Here is a 22,089-nt window from a genome sequence, read left to right on the forward strand (position 1 = left end):
GGAGAAACCTGGGCATGGTTTCATAAGTGGAACCAGCCTCTGCCTCTTGCAACATGCTGATCTCTGCGGGTGGCTTTGCTGGATGTGACAAACTTAAAGGGGCTGGTAACGGTGGCACTGTGAACACTTTGGAGCATGGCACCTGTGAGCCCGAGACCACAGCTCAGGTAGGATAAACCACAGAACAGCAATGTTTGGTGAAAACAGCAAAGCATTTTGTAAACAAAGGATGTCTTTTGTTGTAGCTGTGATGATACCTGCTGCCCCGCTTTGGACAACTCCACACAGTTGGTGCGGTCCTGCAGTGCCTCGGGGCATCTCCTGGATGTTACCTGGGTTTACTGGGTTTGGAAGGAAAATTCTTTTCACAGGATTTCCTTCTAGCAAAATTTAAAGTAGAGGAAAGCACAGCATGTGCTGAAAGCATTACTGCTGGGGAAATGGGGCACAGCCAGCAGCTGCCTCCCCTGCCGAGACCTGGCTGGTATTGAACAGAGACACGTGCTCTGGCCATTAAACAGAGGTAGCTATCAAGGTAAAAATGTCTAGAAGGAAAAAAAAAAAAAAGACACCATTAAGTGCAAAGATACAAATGCAGGTGTCCCACCAAGGTGCAGGCCATGGCAAGAGCTAGGGGCTGGGCTTTGCCCGGCTGTGAGCTGTGAGCTTGTGCCTGCCTGGAGGGTGGCGTTGGGCAGGTGGGTGCCTCCGGTTTCCAGACACTTTAGCTCAGATCAATTCATATTTTGGACGAAGATGTGTAGAATTATTTTAAAATAGGCTGTCCCAAGCTGGACTCTTCCCTTTGTTCTTTATTTTCTGCTGACTTCTAGATGCTTTTAGAGATGAGTGGCAAGCAGGCTTTCATCCAGCACTGCTCCAAGTGAGCAAGATGGACCAAAGACCTGATTCCTTGGGGAAAACCGAGGCGGGTGAAGGGGTGGTGGACATTTTCTCCTCGGGGAGAGCCTGAGGTTGAACCTTGAGTTACCGGCTGGCTGCCGGGCAGCGCCCTTCAGCCGCTGTTCTCGCCCCTTTCCGAGACACCGACTCCCTGCTGTGACGGCAGGTGTTTGGCCGCGCTGCGGGGGGCCCCGGGGCCGTGTGTGTGTATACATACACCCCCACCCCGTATTTTTAAATTTATTTATATATTTTATGTATTTATATATATTAATGTAGCGGTTTATATTCAGACACATGTATAGGGTTCTGTTGCCTAGAGGCTGGCGCGCCGCGCTGCTCCCCGCCCCAAGTGCGCTGGGTGGGCGGGGCCGGGGGCGTGACAATGCGCCCCGCCCACGCCTCGTTGGCCCCTCCCCGCTGCCTGCGCCGCGCCGGGCCGGGCCGGGCCGCACCGGGCGGGGGGGACATAAAGCGGCGTTGGGGGCGGCGGGCCGGCTCTGCGCTGCTGTGCCGAGCCATGGCCGCGGCACGCCGCAGGCTGCCGCTGGGGCTGGGGCTGGCGGGGGCGGCCTGCGCCCTCCTGGGGGTCTGCCTGCTGCTGGTGGGGCCCCTCATCATCAACGACGAGGTCGTCAAGGTCAGCGGGGCCGGGGTGTATGTGTTTGGGGCGGGGGGGCCGGAGCTGGGGGCTTGGCAGGGGGCTGGCGCGCATCCTGCGGCCGGTGCAAGGTGCAGCGGTGATGGTGGTGCAGAGCGGGCTGCGCTGCAGCTGGTGCATGGCCGGGGCCGCTGCGTGGGCACCTTCGCCTTGTGGAGCGTGGGGCAGGTGGGCGCCGAGGGGTCCCTGCGGCGGTGCCGCTGCTGCAGCTCTGAGCAGCCTCCGGAATCTCAGGGCGAGCAAATCCAGCCTTGGGATATTCCATCCTTGGTTACAGCAACAGTGTGGGGGCTGGATGGGCTCTGCTCCCTGAAGAGCCAGGGAGTTTTGTGTAGCTGGACTTGGCTCAGGGGATGGTGCTGGTGGTGCTGGGCTGGACAATGCCCCAGCACCTGCCGTTCCTCCCATCCCTACTGCCCTGACCTGGAGCGCTGGCTGTTCCTTTTATAAATAGGTGTGCAAGCGACCGGGCTCGGACGTGTGCTGGTGAGAGGCTTTTCCAGCTGCACGTGGGGCAGATGGCGTGCAGGAGCACTCTGAAGGAGCCTGGTGCGTGGAGCAACCGCAGGACTTCCTCTCCTCCTAGACAGAGAACCTAACAGGTTGCTTCTTTGAAGACCTGTCTTATATGCAAGAGAGGTCCCAAGGCCGAAGGGGCATTTGTCCCCATGGTTAAGATGTGGGGCTGTGGGTGGAATTGTGAGCCTGTTCGGTAACTCCTGCGCAATCTTGGGAGCAAGTGCTCCTCTCCTCACTGTCGGGATACCAGTTATCCTGCGGGTTAACCCGTTGGCTCATTCCCACCTTTAGCCAAACGCTTTTCTCCCTGCCCAAAAGAGACATGCTCCCTGTCTTGGCGTTTCTCCAAGCTTGCACCTACCCCAGGTCAAGTACCTGGAAATGTGCTTCTGGGGAAAGAGGTGAATAAACACCCTGTGGCCAACGGCTGCGGTTACATGTGCTCAGAGTCTCTGCTGAAAACGGACTTCCCTGTAAATGTGCCTGCTGGAAGTGCTGCTGGCTGGGCAAAGCCAGACAGTCCTGTGGCTTAAGCAGTAAAATTTGATCTTTGTTCAGTTTCGTGGACATCAGGAGCTGGTAGCTGCAAATAAAAGGCTGAACGGCCACTGCAGAACAGGAGTGATATTTTTGGTGCAAAAACCTTTCTGCCCTCTTTTTAGCTAATCCTGATTCTTTCTACCTGATTAGTTAAATCCTAGTAACTTGCAATGAGAACAGAAGCTGACGAAAAGACCAACCCTTGTTTCTCCTCCCTTCATCTCAAGCCCTTGGTCTCCACCATCTTCAGCATGACCCAAAATGGTCCTGAGCTCTTATGAGGCTTAACATGAAATGGAAAAAATAACTGACTGATGATGTCTAGGGTGATGAGAAATATCCAGTGCCTTACTGAAACTGCTGAGTTGGTCCTGAGCGTGGTGTGGGAAAGAGGAGCTGGGCTTTGAAGGACTGGGCTTGGGTGGGTGAAGGCTGGTTTGTCCATCCTGGCTTCCTGAGCTTGGTCAAGATGGTGCATCCATCATGACTGATGGAAAAGTACTTAGTTGCAAGCAGGTGGTAGTTTTGAAGCTATCTTTGAGTAAAGCATGCAGGGGAACACAGCAGAAACAGGGAACTTGGAGCCCATCTCTTGCCCCATTCGCAGAAGCTGGATCTGCGTTGGCAGCTTTGCTGCCTGCAGCGTTGGCCCTGCAAAACCTGGGGCTGCGGCTGTTTTGGAAGCACTTGGAGTGCCGCTGACCTGCCTAGGAGATGTACTTTAACACAGTGAGACTGCATCTGCCTCTTAACATTTCTGTTCCACCTGGGAGCTCTTGTGCTGTCCTGCCTGAAAGCTGGGAGAGGACTGACAGGGCTACCTGTGGTGCTTCAGTGGGGTGGCGGAAGGGCTGTGGTCCGACGCTGGGGTTGTGCTTGCACACAGCGTGGCTGCTCCTCTCAAGCTGAAGAGGAAACCTCAACTCTTGGTTTTACCCAGCAGGGTGGCTGGAGCCTCACTTCTGGAGAAGCAGGATTTGGGCACTGTTGGTGGAGCTGCTGCTCTTCTGGTCCTGTCTGGAGGAGGTGGGCAGTAGCCAGTTCCTCCTTTCAGTTCCTCAGGGTCAGGGATCAGCCTGGTCAGGAGGGATCAAAGATCTGTGTGACACTTTGTCACCAGTCTAAGTGAAAAGTACTCTCTTTTTATTTTAGACACATGACCATGTCTGTTTAGACCTACAGGTAGCTTAATTCTGAGGGTACCCTGTTAAGTAGATCTTAGCAGCAGATCTGTGGAGGACCTTGAGCTGCTGTGCCCAGATGGGAGAGGGCTGAGCTGAGAAAGGCATCAGGGAGCTGGGGTGCAGCTCCATCTGACCCGGGTATGCGTTATATAAATCAATGTGTATGCAACGAGGGATCAAGAGAGTGCAAGACGGAATAAGCAAGTAAAGGAAAACAGATGTTGCTGTTCGTACTCTATCGGATATTGGGAGTAAGGATTATAAAGTAAGCTAAATCAAAACTTGTCCTGTCACTGCTTCTTAGCCACGAAATCCTTGAGGCCAGCGGGATGGAGGCTCTCGGCCAGCAGCATGTGGGCATTGACATGAAGGTGGGAAGGGTTTGTAGGTGGGTTACACTGCATCGTGGAGATGTCTGCTCAGGGGTAGCGCTTGGAGGATCTGGGCTCGGATGAGCCACCACTTGCCCTGTTGCTTGTGGGTAGCACAGCCTCACCATGAAGTGGCCAAAGAAAGATGGGACGTTGCAGGGAAGCTTCTGCTGGCTTTCCTTCTCAATCCCCTGTGGCAGCAAATATGTGCACAGTCAGAGCGAGCTGCTCCAGGGCAGGAGAGCTGTTGTGGGGCTGCCAAGCTGCAACAGGAGAATGCTCACGTGCGTTCACCAATTAGTGGATCAAACCTGCTTCCATAAGCTGGCAGGGTTACTTAACCATGGCAAGGGCTTGTGCTTGCAGAAGCAAAGATTATGGTGGAACACGCCCAAAAGAAAAGCTCAAGAAGGAACAGGCTCATGTCTGTAAGGCAGCCCCCAGAAGGCAGGGAGGGAGTGGAGACAGATGTGCCCAGATGCTGGCTCCTGGGCTGGGGAGCTGATGAGGGCTGAAGTCATGTTTGGGCTCCTGCAGGCATTTCCCAGCAAACAGGACAGTGATATGGAAACCAGGATTGTGCATTGCCTGTGACATGCCTTGTGACCAGCTACAGGTCACTGCAGGATGGCAGCTGGGAGGAAGCCAGGGTATCCTGCACGGTGCTGTCAGGACACAGCTGGGTCGCCATCCCAGTTCTCCGTCTGCTTTTTGGGAATCTAGTGGGCCCTCCCTGCTGGTACCCATGCAGTTGCCACCTCTCCCAGCCCTTGCCTGCTTCTGGCTGTGTGGAGCTGCCAAAGCCGGCAGATGAGCTGAGGCCTTTGGGATGGGGTGACTTCTGTCAGGCGAGTCAAATGTGCAGAGCTGTGAATAATTCAGCGCTGGCTTGTCTAGCACAGAGCAAGCCTCCAGCGCATCAAAATAGCTCCAAAATCCTGTGGGTAGGATCTGGAAAGTTGAGTCTGAATAAATAAGCCTACAGGCATCCTGTGGCATGAACTTGATGCTGCTGCATACAGAAGAGTTCCAGGTTTGGGTCTGGCTCGGTTTCAGTCTGCATAACGTGCCTGGATCCTCTGGAGAGCCCCTTCTGGAGCTGCCGCCTTCAGCTGGGCCTGACGTGGAGCTGAGGGTGGATATGCTCAGCCACTGAGCACAAGAATTGTGTCTTCTTACTTTTTTTGGTTTTTTTCCTCCCCTCATATTTTTTTTTTCTCCTTGCAGAATGTCAGGATCGACCCCAGCAGCATCTCTTTCAGCATGTGGAAAGACATTCCTGTTCCTTTCTACATGTCGGTGCACTTCTTTGAAGTGCTGAACCCCAAGGAGGTCCTCCTGGGAATGAAGCCGGTGCTGAACCAGCGTGGACCTTATGTTTACAGGTCAGCTACCACTTGTGGTCCAGCTGGGCACAAGCCTGGCCACTGTGCTGCCTGCCCAGCTCCTGGCTGATCCTCTGGCAGGAGGGCACGGCATTAATGTGCTTGGTGCGAGTCCAGTGGCATAGGATTTTAAGTGACCCAAACGTGCTCTAATTGCTCTGACCTTGCTAAAGCTGCAAGTAGGACCTCTGGGCACTAGGGTGATAGGGCTGGGCTGTGCTTTGCTGAGTTGTGGAGCTCAGTCCTATGCTCCTGGCTTTGCCTGTTGTGCAGTCAGACCTGGGCTGATACGGTCCAAACATAGGTGTGAGGGGTGATGGGGTGGTGGTGGACAACACTCATCTTCAGACTGGACTTGTTTCATCTTCACTGTGCATCGAAGCATCCAGCTCTAGAGCTGGAGTCACCTCAGTATCAAACTTTATGGATTTGCCTTAGACCTCTTTATCTGACATAAGACCTACAATCTGCCTAACATGAATGCTCTGGTCATGAGAACCAGCACAGAGCGCTAAAATTTAGTCAGGTCCACTTGCAGCGGGGCTGGGTATATTTGCCATGGCTGTGGATAGTGGTGGAAGCCCCAGATGCTTCTCTGGACCTGAAGCGTGAAGTGATGGTTCATGTTGAGTTGAGCACGTGAATTGAGATATTCAACATATTATTGCCTACACATGTAGGCGAAGTTAGGTCAGCAGCCTAAGCTAGCTCATGTGGGAAGATTACTGGTTTAATCCAAAGCTGTTTGAGTAGCACTCGGGGGAAACCTGGCAGTATGTACGTGTCCTCATTTCTTCTGGGCTTGTCAGGTCACACCATAAGACCATGTGGATTCTGTATGTTGTGATGGCATCAGTTGCTCGGCTTGGGGAAAAGGCTTTACTTACTGTAAATAAGAATAAACAAAGGGGCAAAGCTTATTAGCATCCCTATGTTCCCACTGAGCAAGATTAGTGCCCTTCCCTATTGTGGGCCATAAAACAGAGGCTCCACAGTAACGGACTTTGGTTTTGCTGGTGGGCTGAGCTTCAGCTCCCTGGGGAGTTTTAACAGGCTCGTGATGTTGGGGACAACCTCGTGCCGCTGTGGAGCATCGTAGCCTCAGTGAGCCTGGGTGGCCCTGCGGCACAGGCGAAGGGGTGTGATGCTGGGTGGTGTGCGGGCGATGGCGTGGCCACAAGCCCTGCAGAGCAGGAGAGCCACGATGCTGCACACGGGGGCAGGCTGCCCTGAACCTGGGAGCAGTCAGGGAGCTCCGGGGCAGATCAGTGTGGGCTTGTTGGTGGGTCTTGTGGCATCTTGTTGGGTCCTCTTCTGTTTTGCAAGTTGTTCTGGTGTAGATCTGCCTGTCTGGGTGTCTGTCTGGTAGGGCTGGGCTTTTCAAGGGCTGTAGGTGAAGCGACAGGAGATTTATGTTTTTGTCTCCAACTGCTTGTCAGGTGGGGTTTGAGATGGGAGGAAACACTCGGCGTGGTGCCTTGGTCCCGGGCTGCCATCTCCTTCTGCTACACCCTAACCCTGCTCAGGGTGCAAGGGTGACACTGCTTGCTCCCTGGCACGCTGCCTCCCCTGCTGTCCCTTCACTTCTTGCTGGGGTTTGGTCTCTTTCCTCTGCTCTTCTGAAGCAAGCCCAGGCCTGTGCAGCCCATCCTGGCTCTACAGGTGCTGCAGGGACACTACGTGGGAGAAGGTTCCCATGATCTCTCCCATCTCTTTGCAGAGAGTTCAGGTATAAAACAAATATCACATTCCATGACAATGACACCGTCTCCTACCTGGAGTACCGGAAACTCTTCTTCCAGCCGGACTTGTCCAATGGCACCGAAGATGAGTACATCGTTGTGCCAAACATTTTGATGATGGTAAGAACTTGCTTCCTGGATGGGTACCGACTTCTGAGCTTGTGAGGGCAGCGATGATGCCCAATGCTGACTCAAAGGTTACTTTCTTGAAGGGCTTAAGGCTAATCAAACAATGAGGTGGTTAAGCTTATAAAATGCAGTTTTCTGCTTTCTGGGTATTGGTTATCATGTTGGGCTGTTACCCATCCAAAACCAGAGCGTGCAGAAGGGCTGGCAAAGCATCTGGGCTTAAGTCTGCATCCTTTGGGGAAATGAAGCCTGTGACCCCTCAACAGCTTTCTTCCCAAACTGGGAATAAGTGGTGAGCCTCAGTTTGTCCAAAGGATTTTCTCTAGGAGTTGGTGCAGCAGAAGGACCCTGCTAAGCACCAAAGATGTGTTTCTTCCTCTTTGGTAAAGATGGTACTCTCATCTCAGAGGTTTGTTTTTTCCCAGGGAGCAGCTGTAATGATGGAAAACCTGCCAAATTTTGTGAAGCTTCTTCTCAGTGGAGCCCTGGCTGGCCTGAAACAGGAGGCATTCATGAACCGGACGGTGGGGGAGATAATGTGGGGGTATGAAGACCCTCTAATAGACACAATAAATATGTTTGTTCCTGGCCTAATCCCTTTCAAGGGGAAATTTGGCTTATTTATGGAGGTGAGTAAACTGTTGGTCAGGAACACTAAAATCACAGCAATATTGGTCTTGGGCATAGCCCAGACACTCAGTCCACTCACAAACTGTTTGGAGCAGCCATGTGTAGCTGGTGGTGGTTGTGTAAAGCTGCCTTAGTTCTCTCCTTAGGCAGCCAGACACTCGGTCCACTCACGAACTGTTTGGAGCAGCCATGTGTAGCTGGTGGCAGTTGTGTAAAGCTGCCTTAATTCTCTCCTTAGGCAGAAATGCATCTGTTGGAAGCTGTCACTGGCAACTGAAATAAGTAAAAGTTCAGTAGCTTACAGTATGTGAAGCACCCCTAGAGCTGACAAAGCATGCAAAGTCATTAAGATATTGCAGTCTTGCCGTGTATAATGGGTTAAGAATTAATTTCTTCTCTCTGCAGCTTAACAACTCCAATTCAGGGCTGTTCACAGTGAACACAGGCATGAAGAACATCAGTAGAGTTCACATGGTGGATTCATGGAACGGACTAAAGAAGGTAGGTTTAGGCAGCAGACATCTCATACAGGGGCAACATTTGATCTGAAGCAGAAGAAACTGAAAGCTGTGTGCCGTTGGTATCTCTGGGTCATAGGTTTGAAGGCAGGTTTCTATGGGGCTTCAACTGCTGCAGCTTCTGTTCGGGCACACTGCTGGAAGGCAGCCATGTGTCGTGAAGCATTATGTCCAGCTCACTGTTGGTGGCATTGGACCCCCTGAAATGCTGTTGGAGCTGATTGCTTCTAAGGATTGAAGTCCCTGGTTCCTGTGGCCTGTGTTTAAGATGTTACTTTAAATACGCTCGTTAAAGGTGTGCTTGTTCTTCCCTTGTGCAATTCCACTCCTGATGAAAATCAGCAAAGTCTACAGATCAGCCACTGTGGGAGCACTTGGGACAGGCAGATTTTGTCCTGATTTTCCATTAACTGGGCAGGTGCCTGAATGGCAAGGATCTTGGCTGTCTAAGTGTTGCTATCTCAAGCTGCTGTGGAAGCAGCGTAGAGTGGTGGGTGTCCCACGCAGGGGTGGGAGCCAACTCCCCAGCAAGCTCCTTGTTCTGATCTCTTCCCTCCACACCTGTCCTGTAGGTGAACTACTGGCGGAGCAGCGAGTGCAACATGATCAATGGGACCGCAGGGGAGATGTGGCCACCGTTCATGTCCCCGACATCGCTGGAGTTCTACAGCCCTGATGCCTGCAGGTGAGACCACAGCTGCCAACTTGTCCCTGTGCAGGTGGCAGGAGTTGCAGTGCTCACCCTGTGCATGCAGAGTACCTAGGCAGAGGGCTGGGGCCTTGCTTCAGTAGGTAAAGTTCAGCTGCAGTCGAGTGTTGCAGTATCTGAACTTTGCAAACAGTGTCGTTGTTTAATTAGCAGCATCTTGTGGTGTTCATAAATACCTTCCAAATCACTGGAGAAGTCTAATTTGCCCATGTTGAATCAGTCAAAGATAACCAGACTAGATAAGATGTGGGAGGCAAGAGGGAGAAGTGAGAGTTGTCATAAGGAAACGCAGCTATAACTATTTGCGGAGCTATTTCAGCTGACTAAATGCTTGCAGAAGTGATGCCAGATGGGGCTTGTGCCACTGTCTCCAGGCTGCCGCTTTTTTTTTTTTTGGTTTTTCATTTTGCTGCCTAGTTCATGCACTGTGGTGCATGTCTGTCCCTTATAAGACACACTGGCCTGAGCCGATCACACAGGGGTTAAAGTACCCTGCAGAGCCTGCCTGTGTGGAAACTCCCTGAGGCTGGAAGGAGGGGAGGAGGCCAGGAGGCAGGCAGTGGCATGAAACTCTGTCCCCAGCTTGGGGAAGACAATACTAGTTCAGGTTTTGCAGATAGTGCTGCAAAACAAGCAAGTGCTCCCGTTGAATAGAGAACAATGACCTCTTCAGTGAGCAAGCAGTCAGCTGAGCCAAGGATTAGTGCAGGAATTCCTCTATGAAAGGGACATCAGCACAAACCAAAATGACCTGGAGCCAAGAACTTGCAGGGAAGTTTACCAGTAATCGAAGTTTAAATGCACAATACCTGTTTCTGTAAAATTACCAAAATCTTCTAGGGAGCAGAGCATGTTTCCAGACAAGTTATTAAGTGAAGTGGAGGAAACCAAGCTTGGTTTCTTGTTATCGCAGGAGGTTCCCCCTGGACAGTGCTGTGAGGGAAGTGGCTCTGCCTCTTCACCAGGTGGTGCTCTCTCTTCTCCCCAAATCTCTGTCTCAGCCTCTCTGCTTGCCTATCTGGCTAGGAAGGAGCCACAAATGTCAGCTGATTGAGTAAAAGCATATCTGCCTTGCTGCAGGGTGTGCAGGGCTCATCTTCTGTGCTGTTTGCACATTAAGTGCAGCTGATGCCGAGATGCAACTACCTGGATGTCCCTGTGAGCTAGGCAAGGCTTTATCCTGCTGATGTGCTGCAGCAGCCTCTGCCTTCTTGCTGGAAGGTGAGCACAGCCAAGAGGCATGTATGTAACTGCTGAACATGCCCTGAATCCCCCATCCTTGGTCCTGGTATCAGAAGGCAGCTGTAGGTATAAGCATCCCCTGGGCCTGCCCAAGCTGTGAGTATTCCTGCACACCTCGCTCGAGTGTGAAGGGAGCAAACTTCCCTCCTGGAAACATGCATCTCTCCTGGCCAGCTGGTAGCAATAATGCAGCATAACATCACTAGCCTGTTGTATCAAGAAAAAAAAATCTTACTGCATAACGTAGTAAAATTTTCCACTCCCCTGACAGCCTGTAATGCTAGAATTGTGCTGCAAAAGAGATTTAGCCAGTGTCTATCCACTGCAATGGAGCACCTCGGAGGCAAGGCTTGCACAAAGAGAGTATTATCTCTTGGAGAGCAGCCCTGGGGATTACTACATGCCTTTAAACAAATCTCATCTAGATACTGCAAACACACTTATAAGCCTGTGGTTTCTCTCCATAACTAGCCCTGACCAACTCTATCTGTGCTTAAAACATGGAGAACAAATGGCTTAAATACTCATTCCTCATCCAAAGCACTGCTCTGAGTGTTTATCTTGATCTCAAAGTCTAAGTTACGTTGCAACTGCATCTTATCCAGCAAAGATAAGAACCCAGTTCTGGGCTGGGAACCTGTTGGCTAATCCTGATCCTTCTCCACTGAAACCTTTCCAGATCCATGACACTGGTGTATGAGCGCTCTGGGCAGTTCAAAGGTGTGCCCACGTATCGCTTTGTGGCACCAAAAACTCTCTTTGCCAATGGCACGGACTATCCACCCAACGAAGGCTTCTGCCCCTGCATGCAGTCTGGCATCCAGAACGTCAGTACCTGTAGGCTCAGTAAGTCCTTTCCTCCTGGGCTGTCCTTGCTGTACCAATATTAAACTGCAGGGATGTGATATGAGCTTGGATAGATGGAAAATTGGCTCTACTATCTGCCGGAGTGCTAGAAGATACCACTGGGATCCGCGTGCACGGCATTCTCACTTGCACTCCTGCAGGCATCTCAGCAAAGAGGGAAAATCCTTCTGCCCAAAGTCCTCTTGGTCTGTGGCCCCATGGCAGCCTGGTGCTGGTGGGAATGTCCAAGGATATGGTGGGGAGCATTGTGTTCCCTGGGCTGGGGAGGGAGTGGGCAGGGGAGCAAGGGTGGGAAGAAGCAGGGCGCGTAACTGCCAAATTAAATGTTAACTTTGGACGCTGAGTGCAGGTCACGCAGGAATGAGAAATTCGGACTTGGTTTCCTAACCTGTGTCTGGGTACAATGAGTCACTGTGGCGCTGTGTGGTGTGTGGGAGCAGAGGGTGGCTTGGACACTGGATCTCCCCCTTCCCCAAGCCATGGAATAAGCTGCAGGGAGGGAAGGGAAGGAGTTTTCTGGCTGAGAGGAGAATAGTATAAAAGCCTGTTCAGAACAAGGGCTGCAAAAGGCTTTAAAAACCTCCACAAAAAGTCTCTGATGGGTTTGGATGACCTGAAGGTGTCTTTGTTCTCATCCAGATGCACCGATATTCATTTCCCATCCTCACTTCTACAATGCCGACCCAGCCCTGGTGGATGCTGTCGAAGGGCTGCACCCTAGCAAGGAACAGCACGCGCTCTTCCTGGACGTGCACCCGGTGAGTGGGACCTGCTGGGATCCTCACCCTGGGGCTGCGGCCACTGTCCGGGAGCCTGCTGCCGGCCGCCTGGCTCTGCTCTCATGGCAGTGCTTTGAGCAGGTTTCCATAGTGCAAAGACTGGTGAGGACACGTGCAGATAAAAATGTCAAAGCTATAAACTAATAGAATAATTATCTGGCTTCTGGAGAATTGCAGAACTAATTACAAGCATTGCTTTGATAAGCACAGTCAAATTCTTTCCACTGACTCAGGTCTATAACATCAGGAGGGGTGTCTAGCAGTGGCTCAGTTACGCCCCAAGTCTGCAAACATGTATTGCCATGAGAGCTGACTGGCAAAGCCTGAAGACCATGCCGTAGCTGAAGCTGTTGCCACCATTTTTGGGCCAGCTTCTTCCAATCTCTCAACCTGCCCATCTAGCTGGCTGCTTTTGCACTGGGCTGCTGCTGCATTACACTTCTTGCATGCCTGTAGCGTAAGGGGGAAGTTACCACTCCAGTGGTGATGAGTTGGGGTGTCCTGAGCCGTTGTCCCAGCTGCTGGTGGGGAGGGGACTTTGGGATCTTCCACCCATGGCCTTTGTTGCATGTGGTCAGATCTTCCAAATGCTCAGTGATGTTTGCTCAGGCAAGAAACCAATCCCCATCTTGAGGTGAGGTCTGTGCTTCTTATCTGGGCATTGGGCTCTGTTTGCTTTTCTTACCACAGTTATAGAAATCTAATTAAATTTATTACAGTATCAATTATCTACTGATAACGGTACAATTAAGTGTATTCTCATGTAGCTCCAGCCTGCTGATTACAAACAAGGGCAATCCAATAAAAATTCTCTGTCCTTAAAGTGTTGCAAAACTGCAGTGTCATGAGAAACCAATGCCTTAATGGGTGTAAACAAGACCAGCTTTGAAGTGTGCTGTAGGCATGGTCTCAGGGTGCTGCTGGGCAGTGGTGTCTGTTGGTTCCAAGTCATGAGAACTGTTTTGTCCTTTGCTCTGTGTGTGAATTTTTGCACTGAGGGGTTTCCATCCTGCTGTGGGTAGGACAAACAGCAGAAAGGGCTTATCAGGCTTCAGAAGACACTGAAGTTGCCATTCAAACAGCCTGCCTAGCGGGTCACTTAGAGGTTGCATATGCTACTTGGTGATTTGAACTTGCTTACATTCAGTTCTACAAGCCCTGGGTCACACATCACCTCCCTGGCTCTGCTGTCTGCCTGCTGAGCATGTTGCTTCCTGCAGCAGCCATGTCTGTTCAGGTTAGCCTTGTGCCTTCAGGCTACCCCAAGGGTGGTGCTCCCTTCTGGATGCTGCTGTGTGGGAGTCTCGCTGGCTGGTGAGCGTTAAAGTAAAGGAGATGGGCTGCAAACTGCTGTGGGGACAGTGTTGTCCCTCCATGTCAGTCATTCCCAGAGCCTGGGGACTGGTGCCTGGTTGACTGATGGCTTGTACTTTAGTGGAAACCCCAGCCATGCTCCTGGTCTTGTGGTGGTGACAGCAGTGGATCCCTGGGTGATCCAATCCATTGCTCTGGAAGATGACACCCAAGACAGCTATAATGGAAAGCAAAGGGTTGCTTTTCTGCAAAGCTCTCCATGCAAATGTTGGCTTTACTAATGAACTGCTTGGTCTTTTCCCATGCAGATGACGGGCATCCCCATGAATTGCTCCATCAAGCTCCAGCTGAACCTGTACATAAAGCAGGTGTCTGGTATACTGTAAGTAGCCACCTTTTAGAAATGTCCATCTCCCTCCCTTAACCAGGGAGTGCTGCTGGTGCTGGGGTCACTGCAGAGGTTACTCTCCCCAAAGATGAAGTAGCTTTAAGGTTACCAGTTGTCGTGGTTGCAGAAGCCAGCTGGCTGGTGTGGTGCAGTCAGTTATACCAGTGACCCTAAACTGCCATCCCTTAGCAGTGCAGTGTGCGGCTGGCTGTTCGCTCGGCTCCTGCAGCATCCCTGCAGGATTCCCGCACCTGAGTGGACAGCCAATGGACAGACTGCTGCTCCTGTTGTCTGCTTGGAAGGTGTCACATCCAACATGAAGAGGCAAAACACACTCAGCCTACAGCGTTGATGGTTGAAGCCTTTGTCTGAAAAGACTTTCAGCTCTATGAAAGCAAACTGAAAGGCTCTGTAACAAAGGTGTGTGGTACCAGATGTTAAATACCCGCCAGGGTGGGAGTGTGCTCTTGCTGCTTTGGCTGACTGCACTGCATACACCAGCAGACAGCCCCGATGCTGTGAACTTGGCCGCACCACCCTCTGGTACTGTGCAGGTGACTGGGACATCTTGGAGCTGTGTGAAGTTTACCATTGCAGTCAGTGTCCCTGGTTTGGGATGGCACTTATTTCTGTCATCAGGCAGTTGGGCACAAATGGAAGCATGAGCTCTGCTTTTACATGAAAAACCCAAGTCAGACCTGGTCCCTCGAGAGGGAGCAGCGTACTGAAGCAGCAGGAGTTGCTGCTTCCTTATGCTGGTCTCCTGGCTACTATCAGTCTGTCAGACCTGTCCCTTTAGGAAGAATTACGGCACTAATTGTGGCCTGATCAACCAGAAATCTAAGTGTGTATTTATTTATTTATCCCCCTCTAGTCAAACAGGGAAGATTAAGCCGGTGGTCCTGCCGCTGCTGTGGTTTTCAGAGGTGAGCTGCCTTCCTCAACCTGATTCCGCAGAGCCTTTCCTGCAGGAGGGGGGAACTGCATCCCCATCATCCAGTGCTGGGGAAACTCTGCTTTGGATAAAGCTTTAAGCCAGACAGACTAATTAAGCACCAACAGAAGGCTTTGCAGTACTTGGCTGTGTCGTTAATCCCTCTGAGCTGAACAAACCCTGCACTATACTTGGTAAACCTCTGGCTCTGTCCTAGATGTGGGGTTAAATAGGGCCCAGAACAGAACTGCCAGCATCCGCATGCTAATGTGGGCCAGGGAATGCGGCCTCCAGCTGTGTGTGTGTCCTGACTCCAAGTATTTAGTAAAAGCTTCTAGCCTGACTGAATTTTGCATAAATTCCCTAAGCTATGCTGGGAGGAGCTGGTGGGAGAGGAGTTGCACAGCTGATCTGTCTCAGCCCTGGATGGGAGGGAAATGCCACTGACAGCCTTGCTTTTTTGAGCAGAGTGGTTCCATTGAAGGCTCAGTCCTAAACCAGTTTTACACCAACCTGGTGCTGCTCCCGTCCCTGATGGTCTACCTGCAGTATATCTTCCTTGGGCTGAGTGTCCCGCTCATTATCGCAGCAGCTGTACTTATGGCAACGAGTCAGGTAAGAACTTGCAGATTCTAGTGGGAAATGCTGTTAGTCAAATCAGTCTTAATCAGATGATGTCGATCGGGCTGACAATCTAACACTCCTGAGGAAGCATTGGCTGATGCCACGAGCAGCGTCCTAATGGTGCCAGCATATAGCAGCAGGACTTCCTCAGCCATCTAGAAACTGGGCTGCAAATAGATAATATAAAAGCATTTCTGGCCTTGATGCACAGCAGTGATGGAAGAGGGTTCCTGTAGGAGGAGGTATTTCTCTGCTCATCCAGCTAATGCAAGAACTAGCTCATCAGCCCAGCCTCCACAGAAAGCAGCCGGTCTGTGCCATTGCGCAAATCTGTGCATCTCCGCAGAGTCCCGACAGTTTTCTAATCTGAACAGAGCCTTCTTGAGGGGCTGGAGCTACCTGAGCACAGCTTGTTCACAAATGAAATGTAGTTGCTGTGTTCTCACAGAAGGAGCACAAACACCGTGGCTGCTTCTCAACCTGGACCGGACTCTGTCTTTCCCTGAAACTCACTTGGTTTCTCTGCAAACTACTCCAAATAGCTCTGGAAGTTAAGCCTTTGTGGATCTGGGCTGACTGGGAAGCAAAGACCTTCGAAGCCTGCAGGGAGCTGGCAGCAGGGTAGAGGTTGGCCCGTGGCGGGTGGGGTGGGGGGGTGAGGGTGCCTGGCTGGCACATCAGCCTGAGCTGAGCTGCGAGGACAGAATATAAACCCGCGAAAACGCCTGGTGGAGATCTGTGGCTCCAGCCCCAAAATATCCATCTGATAACGCTAAGCTCTCTAAAAGCTTAGCTCTTGAAGTAGAGATCTAGCTCCCTACCCTAACCTATATCAAAGCAAGTGTATTTGGTTTTACACTACAGTCAAATGGCATGAGCTAGCTCTAAAGCTGCAGAAGTGAAGAGGCTGCTTGTGGGGCTGAAGAGGCAATGCTCAGCGTGGGAGCAGGCTGGGGGGACAGCACATGCAAGGGGCTGCTTTTGCCCAGCCTCCTGTAATGGCCCTTACTGAAGCACTAATACAAACCCACTCCAAACAGCGCCAGGGTTCTCAGAGTATCATGTAATTGGATTGTAACCAAGCCTACAACTGTTTAATTGACTTAAACGCATGATCTCAAATCCCCTTGTTACTCCATGCACTTTCCTGCAGGGTGGGAGCGATGCTGGGGCTGAGGGCTCAGAGCGGAGCCCATGGTGTGTTCCTGGGACGGTTGGGTATTGTGTGCTGAACCTCTCCGCTTCAGCAAGCGCGAGTGGTTGCTGGCAAACACACTTTGCTCTGCTGCATAGCACCAGCATATCTGAAAAACCTCTGTATTTGCTGGGCAGCTACTTCTAAGACCTTACGCAGCCTTGGGCTGGCATTTCCTCACCCTGCTTTGTGTAAGTCTTAATTCCTGGTATCAAAGAGCCTTAACCATGCCAGACAGGGTCAGGAAGAAAAGCTGGATTTTAAATTCACTCAAGTCAACTGAATATCTACTTGTGAAATATCCCAAACCCAGACGTAAGCCAGCTGTATTTGGGTGCTCAGCCAAAAGTGTCATGCAGTGCTAGAGCTAAAAGTCAACTGCAGGAAGTGCCTGACTACCTGGAAAGTGATTAGAAAGCCTCAGTGACCTTATAAATCTCTAAGGAAGCTGAGTAACACGACATGAAAGTCTCTCCCTAATGAAGAGATAAGAGCCTGTGAACTGGAAGACAGCAATTTGCAGCCAAGGTGTGTTCCTCATTTGATTGAAGTATTGCTGATCTAGTGATGATTGCTTAATCATGCACAGTCCTCCCTCTTGAAGTCACAGGTGAGGTCAGAGGGGACACGGAGCCTGGGCACTTTTTGCACCTTCATGTGTCTATCATCATGAAGGTCTCCCTGAACCCAGCTCCATCCTGGAATATCTTGGGTGCCTCTGGCTTCTGGAGGGGAGCAGTGTGCTGTAAACCCCGTCTAGATGAGGTACTGTGAAACACTTAAATCTTAGTCTAGTTTAAAGTGGAGCCAGTTTGAAATGAATCTGTTGGACCTGCAGTTCCAAAAAAATGCATAAATCTGTACAGACGTAAAACATGCCCAGACGCAGCCTTGTAGCTCTCCTCTGCTAACATGGCCTAAAGCCTGTGTGGTGACACTTCTAAAAGGCAAACAGACCATTTTAAAACTGGCCTGACACTGACCAAAATCTTAAATAGGACTTAGTTTAACCTAAATTTTGAAATCTTCATTAATAACTAGATTCTAGTTAAACAGTGATTTTAAAAATCTCCTTCTAAAATTGGAACGCTCGTGGAATTCGTGTCCAAGTGCACCATAAACTAGCCTGATTGTCTTCTAGGAAAAATGCTCTTTATTTTGGAGTAGCAATAAAAAGAACTCAGACAGTAATAAGGCCAACCAGGCCACCTCTGCCAAAAAGCTGCCTCCAGTTAAGGGAACGGTGTTGCGGGAAGCCAGACTGTAGGTGGGTACCCAGTCAAGGTAACATGCTTTTCTCTCATCCTGATTTGATTAAACTTTGCTTAAAACCAATCAAACGGAAATGTTTACTGCCCACATCTACCAGACATGCCCTCTTAGCAAGCTTTGATATAATGATGTTGTCTCATGGCTTTATTCAGGGCAATTTAGATGTCTTAATACTCACGCTTAACCAGGCAGCAAGTACACGCTCTTATTGTTTCTCCTGGTTTACCTGATCTGCAGCCCTAATAATATCAGCAGGGATCAGCGTGAAAAGTAGGATTGGTGTGAGGAAACTGTTTTCTTGCCTGTTTCCCCCCACACCTCCAAGTGTGTTAAGATCCAGAGGTAAGTTTTTGAATGGGTAAAAACTCATGGGGATAACAGAGGTAGTCAACTGGTGGGCATCACTCCCCTCCTGCATGCAGGGAGCCTTGACAGAAAGGCTTTCAAGAGGGAATTTCTGATACATAAAATATCTGGATTTGTATTACAGGATCACAAAATCACTGAGTCGTTGAGGTTGGAAGGGACCTCTGGAGGTCATCTAGTCCATCCTCCCTGCTCAAGCAGGGTCACCTAGAGCTGGGTTGCTCAGGACAGTGTCCAGATGTCTCTTAATATCTCCGAGGATGGAGATTCCCCCAACCTCTCTGGGCAACCTGTTCCAGTTTTTACAGTTTTCACAGTTTAAAAAAGAAAAAAAAAAAAAAAAAAAGAAACCCAAAAAGTGTTTCCTAATGTTCAGATGGAACCTCCTGTGTTTACATTTGTGCCTATGGGCTCTTGTCCTGTCCCCTGGACACCACTGAGAAGAGCCTGGCTCTGTATTTACACCCTGCCTCCAGATAAGTGTATACATTGGTAAAATCCCCCTGAGCCTTTTCTTCTCCAGGCTAAACAGTCCCAGCTCTCTTAGCCTTTGATCACATAAGAGATGCTGTAGTCCCTTAATCATTTTAGTGGCTCTTTGCTGGACTGTTTCATGTAGCTCCATCTCTCTTGTCCTGGGAAGCCCAGAACTGGACAGAGTACTCCACGTGTGGCCTCACCAGTGATGAGCAGAGGGGAAGGATCACCTCCCTCGACCTGTTGACGACACTCCTAATGCAGCCCAGGATAGTTAGCTGCCTTCACTACACAGGCACGCTGCTCGCTCATGTTCAACTTGGTGTCCACTGGCACCCTCAGGTCCTTTTCTGCCAAGCTGCTTAAGAGTTGGGTGGCCCCTGGTGTGTACTGGGGTATGGGGTTGTTCTTCCCCAGGTGCAAGACTTTGCACATCCTCTTGTTGAACCTCATGAGGTTCCCGTCAGCCCATTTCTCCAGCCTGTTGGGGTCCCTCTGAAGAGCAGCCTGACCCTCTGGTCTATCAGCCACTCCTCCCAGTTGTGTCATCAGCAAACTGACAGATCACTAATAAAGATGTTAAACAGGATCGGACCCAGTAATGACCCCTTGTGTATACCGCTAGTTACTGGCCTCCAACTGGATTTCATGCTATTTCTCATGACCCTCTGGGCCTGGCTGTTCAGCCAGTTTCCAACCCACCTCACTCTCTGCTCATCCAGCCCGTGTTTCGTGGCTCCTCTACAAGGTTCTTATGTGAGACAGTGTCAAAAGCCTTACCAAAGTGCCAGTACACAATATCCACTGCTCTCCCCTCACCTACTGAGTCAGCCATTGCATTGTAGAAGATTATTAGATTGGTCAAGCGTGATTACCCCTTGGTGAAGCCGTGCTGACTACTCCTGGTGACTTTCATGTCCTTCATGTGCCTGGAAATGCTTCCTAGGGTTAGCAGCTCCATCACCTTCCCAAGGACCGGAGGGTGGCTGACTGCCCTGCAGTTCCCATGGTCTTCCTTCTTGAACGTCTTCAAGATAGGAGTGATGCTTGCTTTTCTCCAGTCTTTGGGCACTTCTCCCAGTTGCTAGGGTTGTTCAAAGATTATGGGGAGTAGCCTTGCTGTGATACTTGGCACTTGTGGGTACACCTCATCAGGGTCCATGGAGTTATGCATGTCTAGGTTGCTTAAATATTTTCTGACCTCATACTCTTCCACCAAGGGTACGTTTTCCTTGCTCCAGATTTTCCCCTGGTCTCTGGGGTCCCCTGCCTCATTCAGCAACAGGTCCACGTGTTCCCTAGTCTTCCTTTTGTCACTTGTGTACTTACAGATGCTCTTGTTGTCTCTGACATCTCTGGCCAGCTGCAGTTCCAGTTGGTCTTGCTTTCTGAACTTCATCCCTGCATGCTGAGTGTCCCTTATTTCTGCTAGGTTACCTGTCCCTGCTTCCACATTCTGTATTCTTCCTTTTTGCATCTGAGTTTGGCCAGGAGCTCCTTGGTCATTCCCACAGGCCTGCTGGTATTTTTGCCTGACTAGGGATGGTTATTGGGATGGACCACTCTTGAGCTTGGAGGAGATTATCCATGAATACCCACCAGCTTTTCTGCCCTATCTCCCCACACCTGAGCTCTGTAGTTATTTTTGGTACTTTCCAGGTGGCCCTGGTGGTATCATTGGTGCACATGCAGCAGCAGCAATGGGTAACAGTCAAAGGGCTGGACGAGCCTTATGGTCCCTCCACAATGCCCCAGATCCAGGTCCCCAGCAAGCAGCAAATGTCTCTAGATGGCAAGTCAGGTGGGCAGATGGGCGCCTCTGTCACCAGCAGCAGGGAGTGACCCACTGCTGTCATGTACTGCTTCCTCCTGGGGGTCTTGTATGAATTAGTGTCAAGGGGCCCACAAGATCTGCTTGAAAGCATATCTGGCTCCTCTTCAACTTTGAAGGAGGTGAACCTATTTGGTGATTGTAAGCTCTGGTGGAGCAGGACCCTTTGTCGTGGTGCCAGAAGGTACCAGCTTCCATCCTTCACCTTCCCCAGAGGTTGCCCTTACTGTTATGCTAGGGTTGGGTGCTGTCTGTATCTACTGCTGCTGGGGTCTGGGGCTCTTTAAGCTGTTGTGTCCCTGAGAGAAGACCCTCCCCATCTCTCTTTCATCTTCGCTGGTGCTGTGCAGCAAGCTGATTTGTCCTGTAGCTCCTCTGCTGGGTGATGGAGCTCTCAGGTTGGGTGTTTGGGTGGTGTTACGTGTATCGGTGGGCAGGAATGGAAATAACTTTATTTTGTTAGAGGAGGAGATACAAAAATCTTCAATTTAAGAAGCCTACAGAAAAGGGTTCTTGGTCATGAGAAAGTCCAGGAGGTTTGGGGGGGGGGGTGTCCCAAGTGGGGATGTGGTGACAGATTAAGGTCTGGCCGTGGTGCCATCACTGAGTGCGCGGCTGTAACTGCTGTCCTCTCCTCTCCAGAGACCCGCTGCAGAGAAGAACCTGCGCCGCCCCGCCAATCAGAGCAAACCGCCCCCCTCCTCTGAGACAACGCCGCTCCTACATGACGCTGACACAATGAGCCAGGACGATGCCGAAGCCTGAGCCGCCAGCCCCAGCATGCTTCCCACCGGGACACATCCATGCTAGGGGCAAGACCTGCTTTGCGTCCCTAGAGGTCTCTGGAAGGCGAAGTCCTCCTGGGCAACTCAACGGGGACCCTGCACACCATGGCAAAGCCATGGGACAGGACTGCTGCACCGGCCCCCCACACTGGGGCATGGGACGCCTCATCCAGGTGCTCAAAACACAGCGTTAGAGAACACATGTCCCCAAGGGGCTGGCCTTTGCCTCAGCCCCTCTCTCCCTGTGGGCCAGCAGGAGTGAAGATGGTTGCTGGCTGACCTGAGAAGTTACTTTGCAATTTAAAACTGCCAATTGCTAGGAATAAAAGGCACTTTAACAGGAGCCTTTAAAATAAATGAGGTTTGTATATGTAGCACTGATGGGACTTAGTGGTCTTTTTAAAAGCCACCGTTCATCTCACACAAATGGGGCTTGCAATCCTGAAGCCACTTACGGTTTTATTGCCACTTGATGTGACTGGACTAAACCGCAAATCAATTCTGGTTGCTGTTACTTCAGTGATGTCTCTTCCCAGGCTACCTGGAGCCTGCTGGGGTTGCTCCAGCCTTTGCATGAGTTGGAGAGTACAGTGGTGACTTTTTTAAAGTCCCGATTCAGTGCCATGACCTTGTGCTCCAGTGATTCCAGCCCACAGCCCTTTAACTTAAGTCTCTCCTTGCCTTAGGTGACAGTGTGAGATGAGGCTTGCCAAAAAACTCGGCG

At 50.9% G+C, this 22,089-nt stretch overlaps 1 protein-coding gene across 2 annotated transcripts; it reads left to right on the forward strand.

Moving 5' to 3' along the window:
- The first annotated feature begins 1,319 nt into the window (after window positions 1-1,319).
- On the forward strand, window positions 1,320-21,739 carry SCARB1 (scavenger receptor class B member 1). 2 transcript variants are annotated; one of them, XM_056345048.1, is made up of 12 exons: window positions 1,320-1,543; window positions 5,406-5,563; window positions 7,284-7,425; window positions 7,860-8,063; window positions 8,470-8,565; window positions 9,155-9,267; window positions 11,213-11,379; window positions 12,040-12,158; window positions 13,802-13,875; window positions 14,756-14,807; window positions 15,284-15,352; window positions 17,776-21,739. In XM_056345048.1, the coding sequence occupies exons 1-12, from the start codon at window positions 1,424-1,426 to the stop codon at window positions 17,899-17,901; spliced, it is 1,440 nt and encodes a 479-aa protein (XP_056201023.1). In that variant the 5' UTR covers window positions 1,320-1,423; the 3' UTR covers window positions 17,902-21,739. The 2 variants fall into 2 exon arrangements, with proteins under 2 accessions (XP_056201023.1, XP_056201014.1); XM_056345039.1 differs by having other exon boundaries at window positions 1,324-1,543; window positions 15,284-15,430; window positions 21,223-21,739.
- The last annotated feature ends 350 nt before the right edge of the window (window positions 21,740-22,089 follow it).

This window comes from Falco biarmicus, chromosome 1, assembly GCF_023638135.1.
Source record: "Falco biarmicus isolate bFalBia1 chromosome 1, bFalBia1.pri, whole genome shotgun sequence".
NCBI lineage: Eukaryota > Metazoa > Chordata > Aves > Falconiformes > Falconidae > Falco > Falco biarmicus.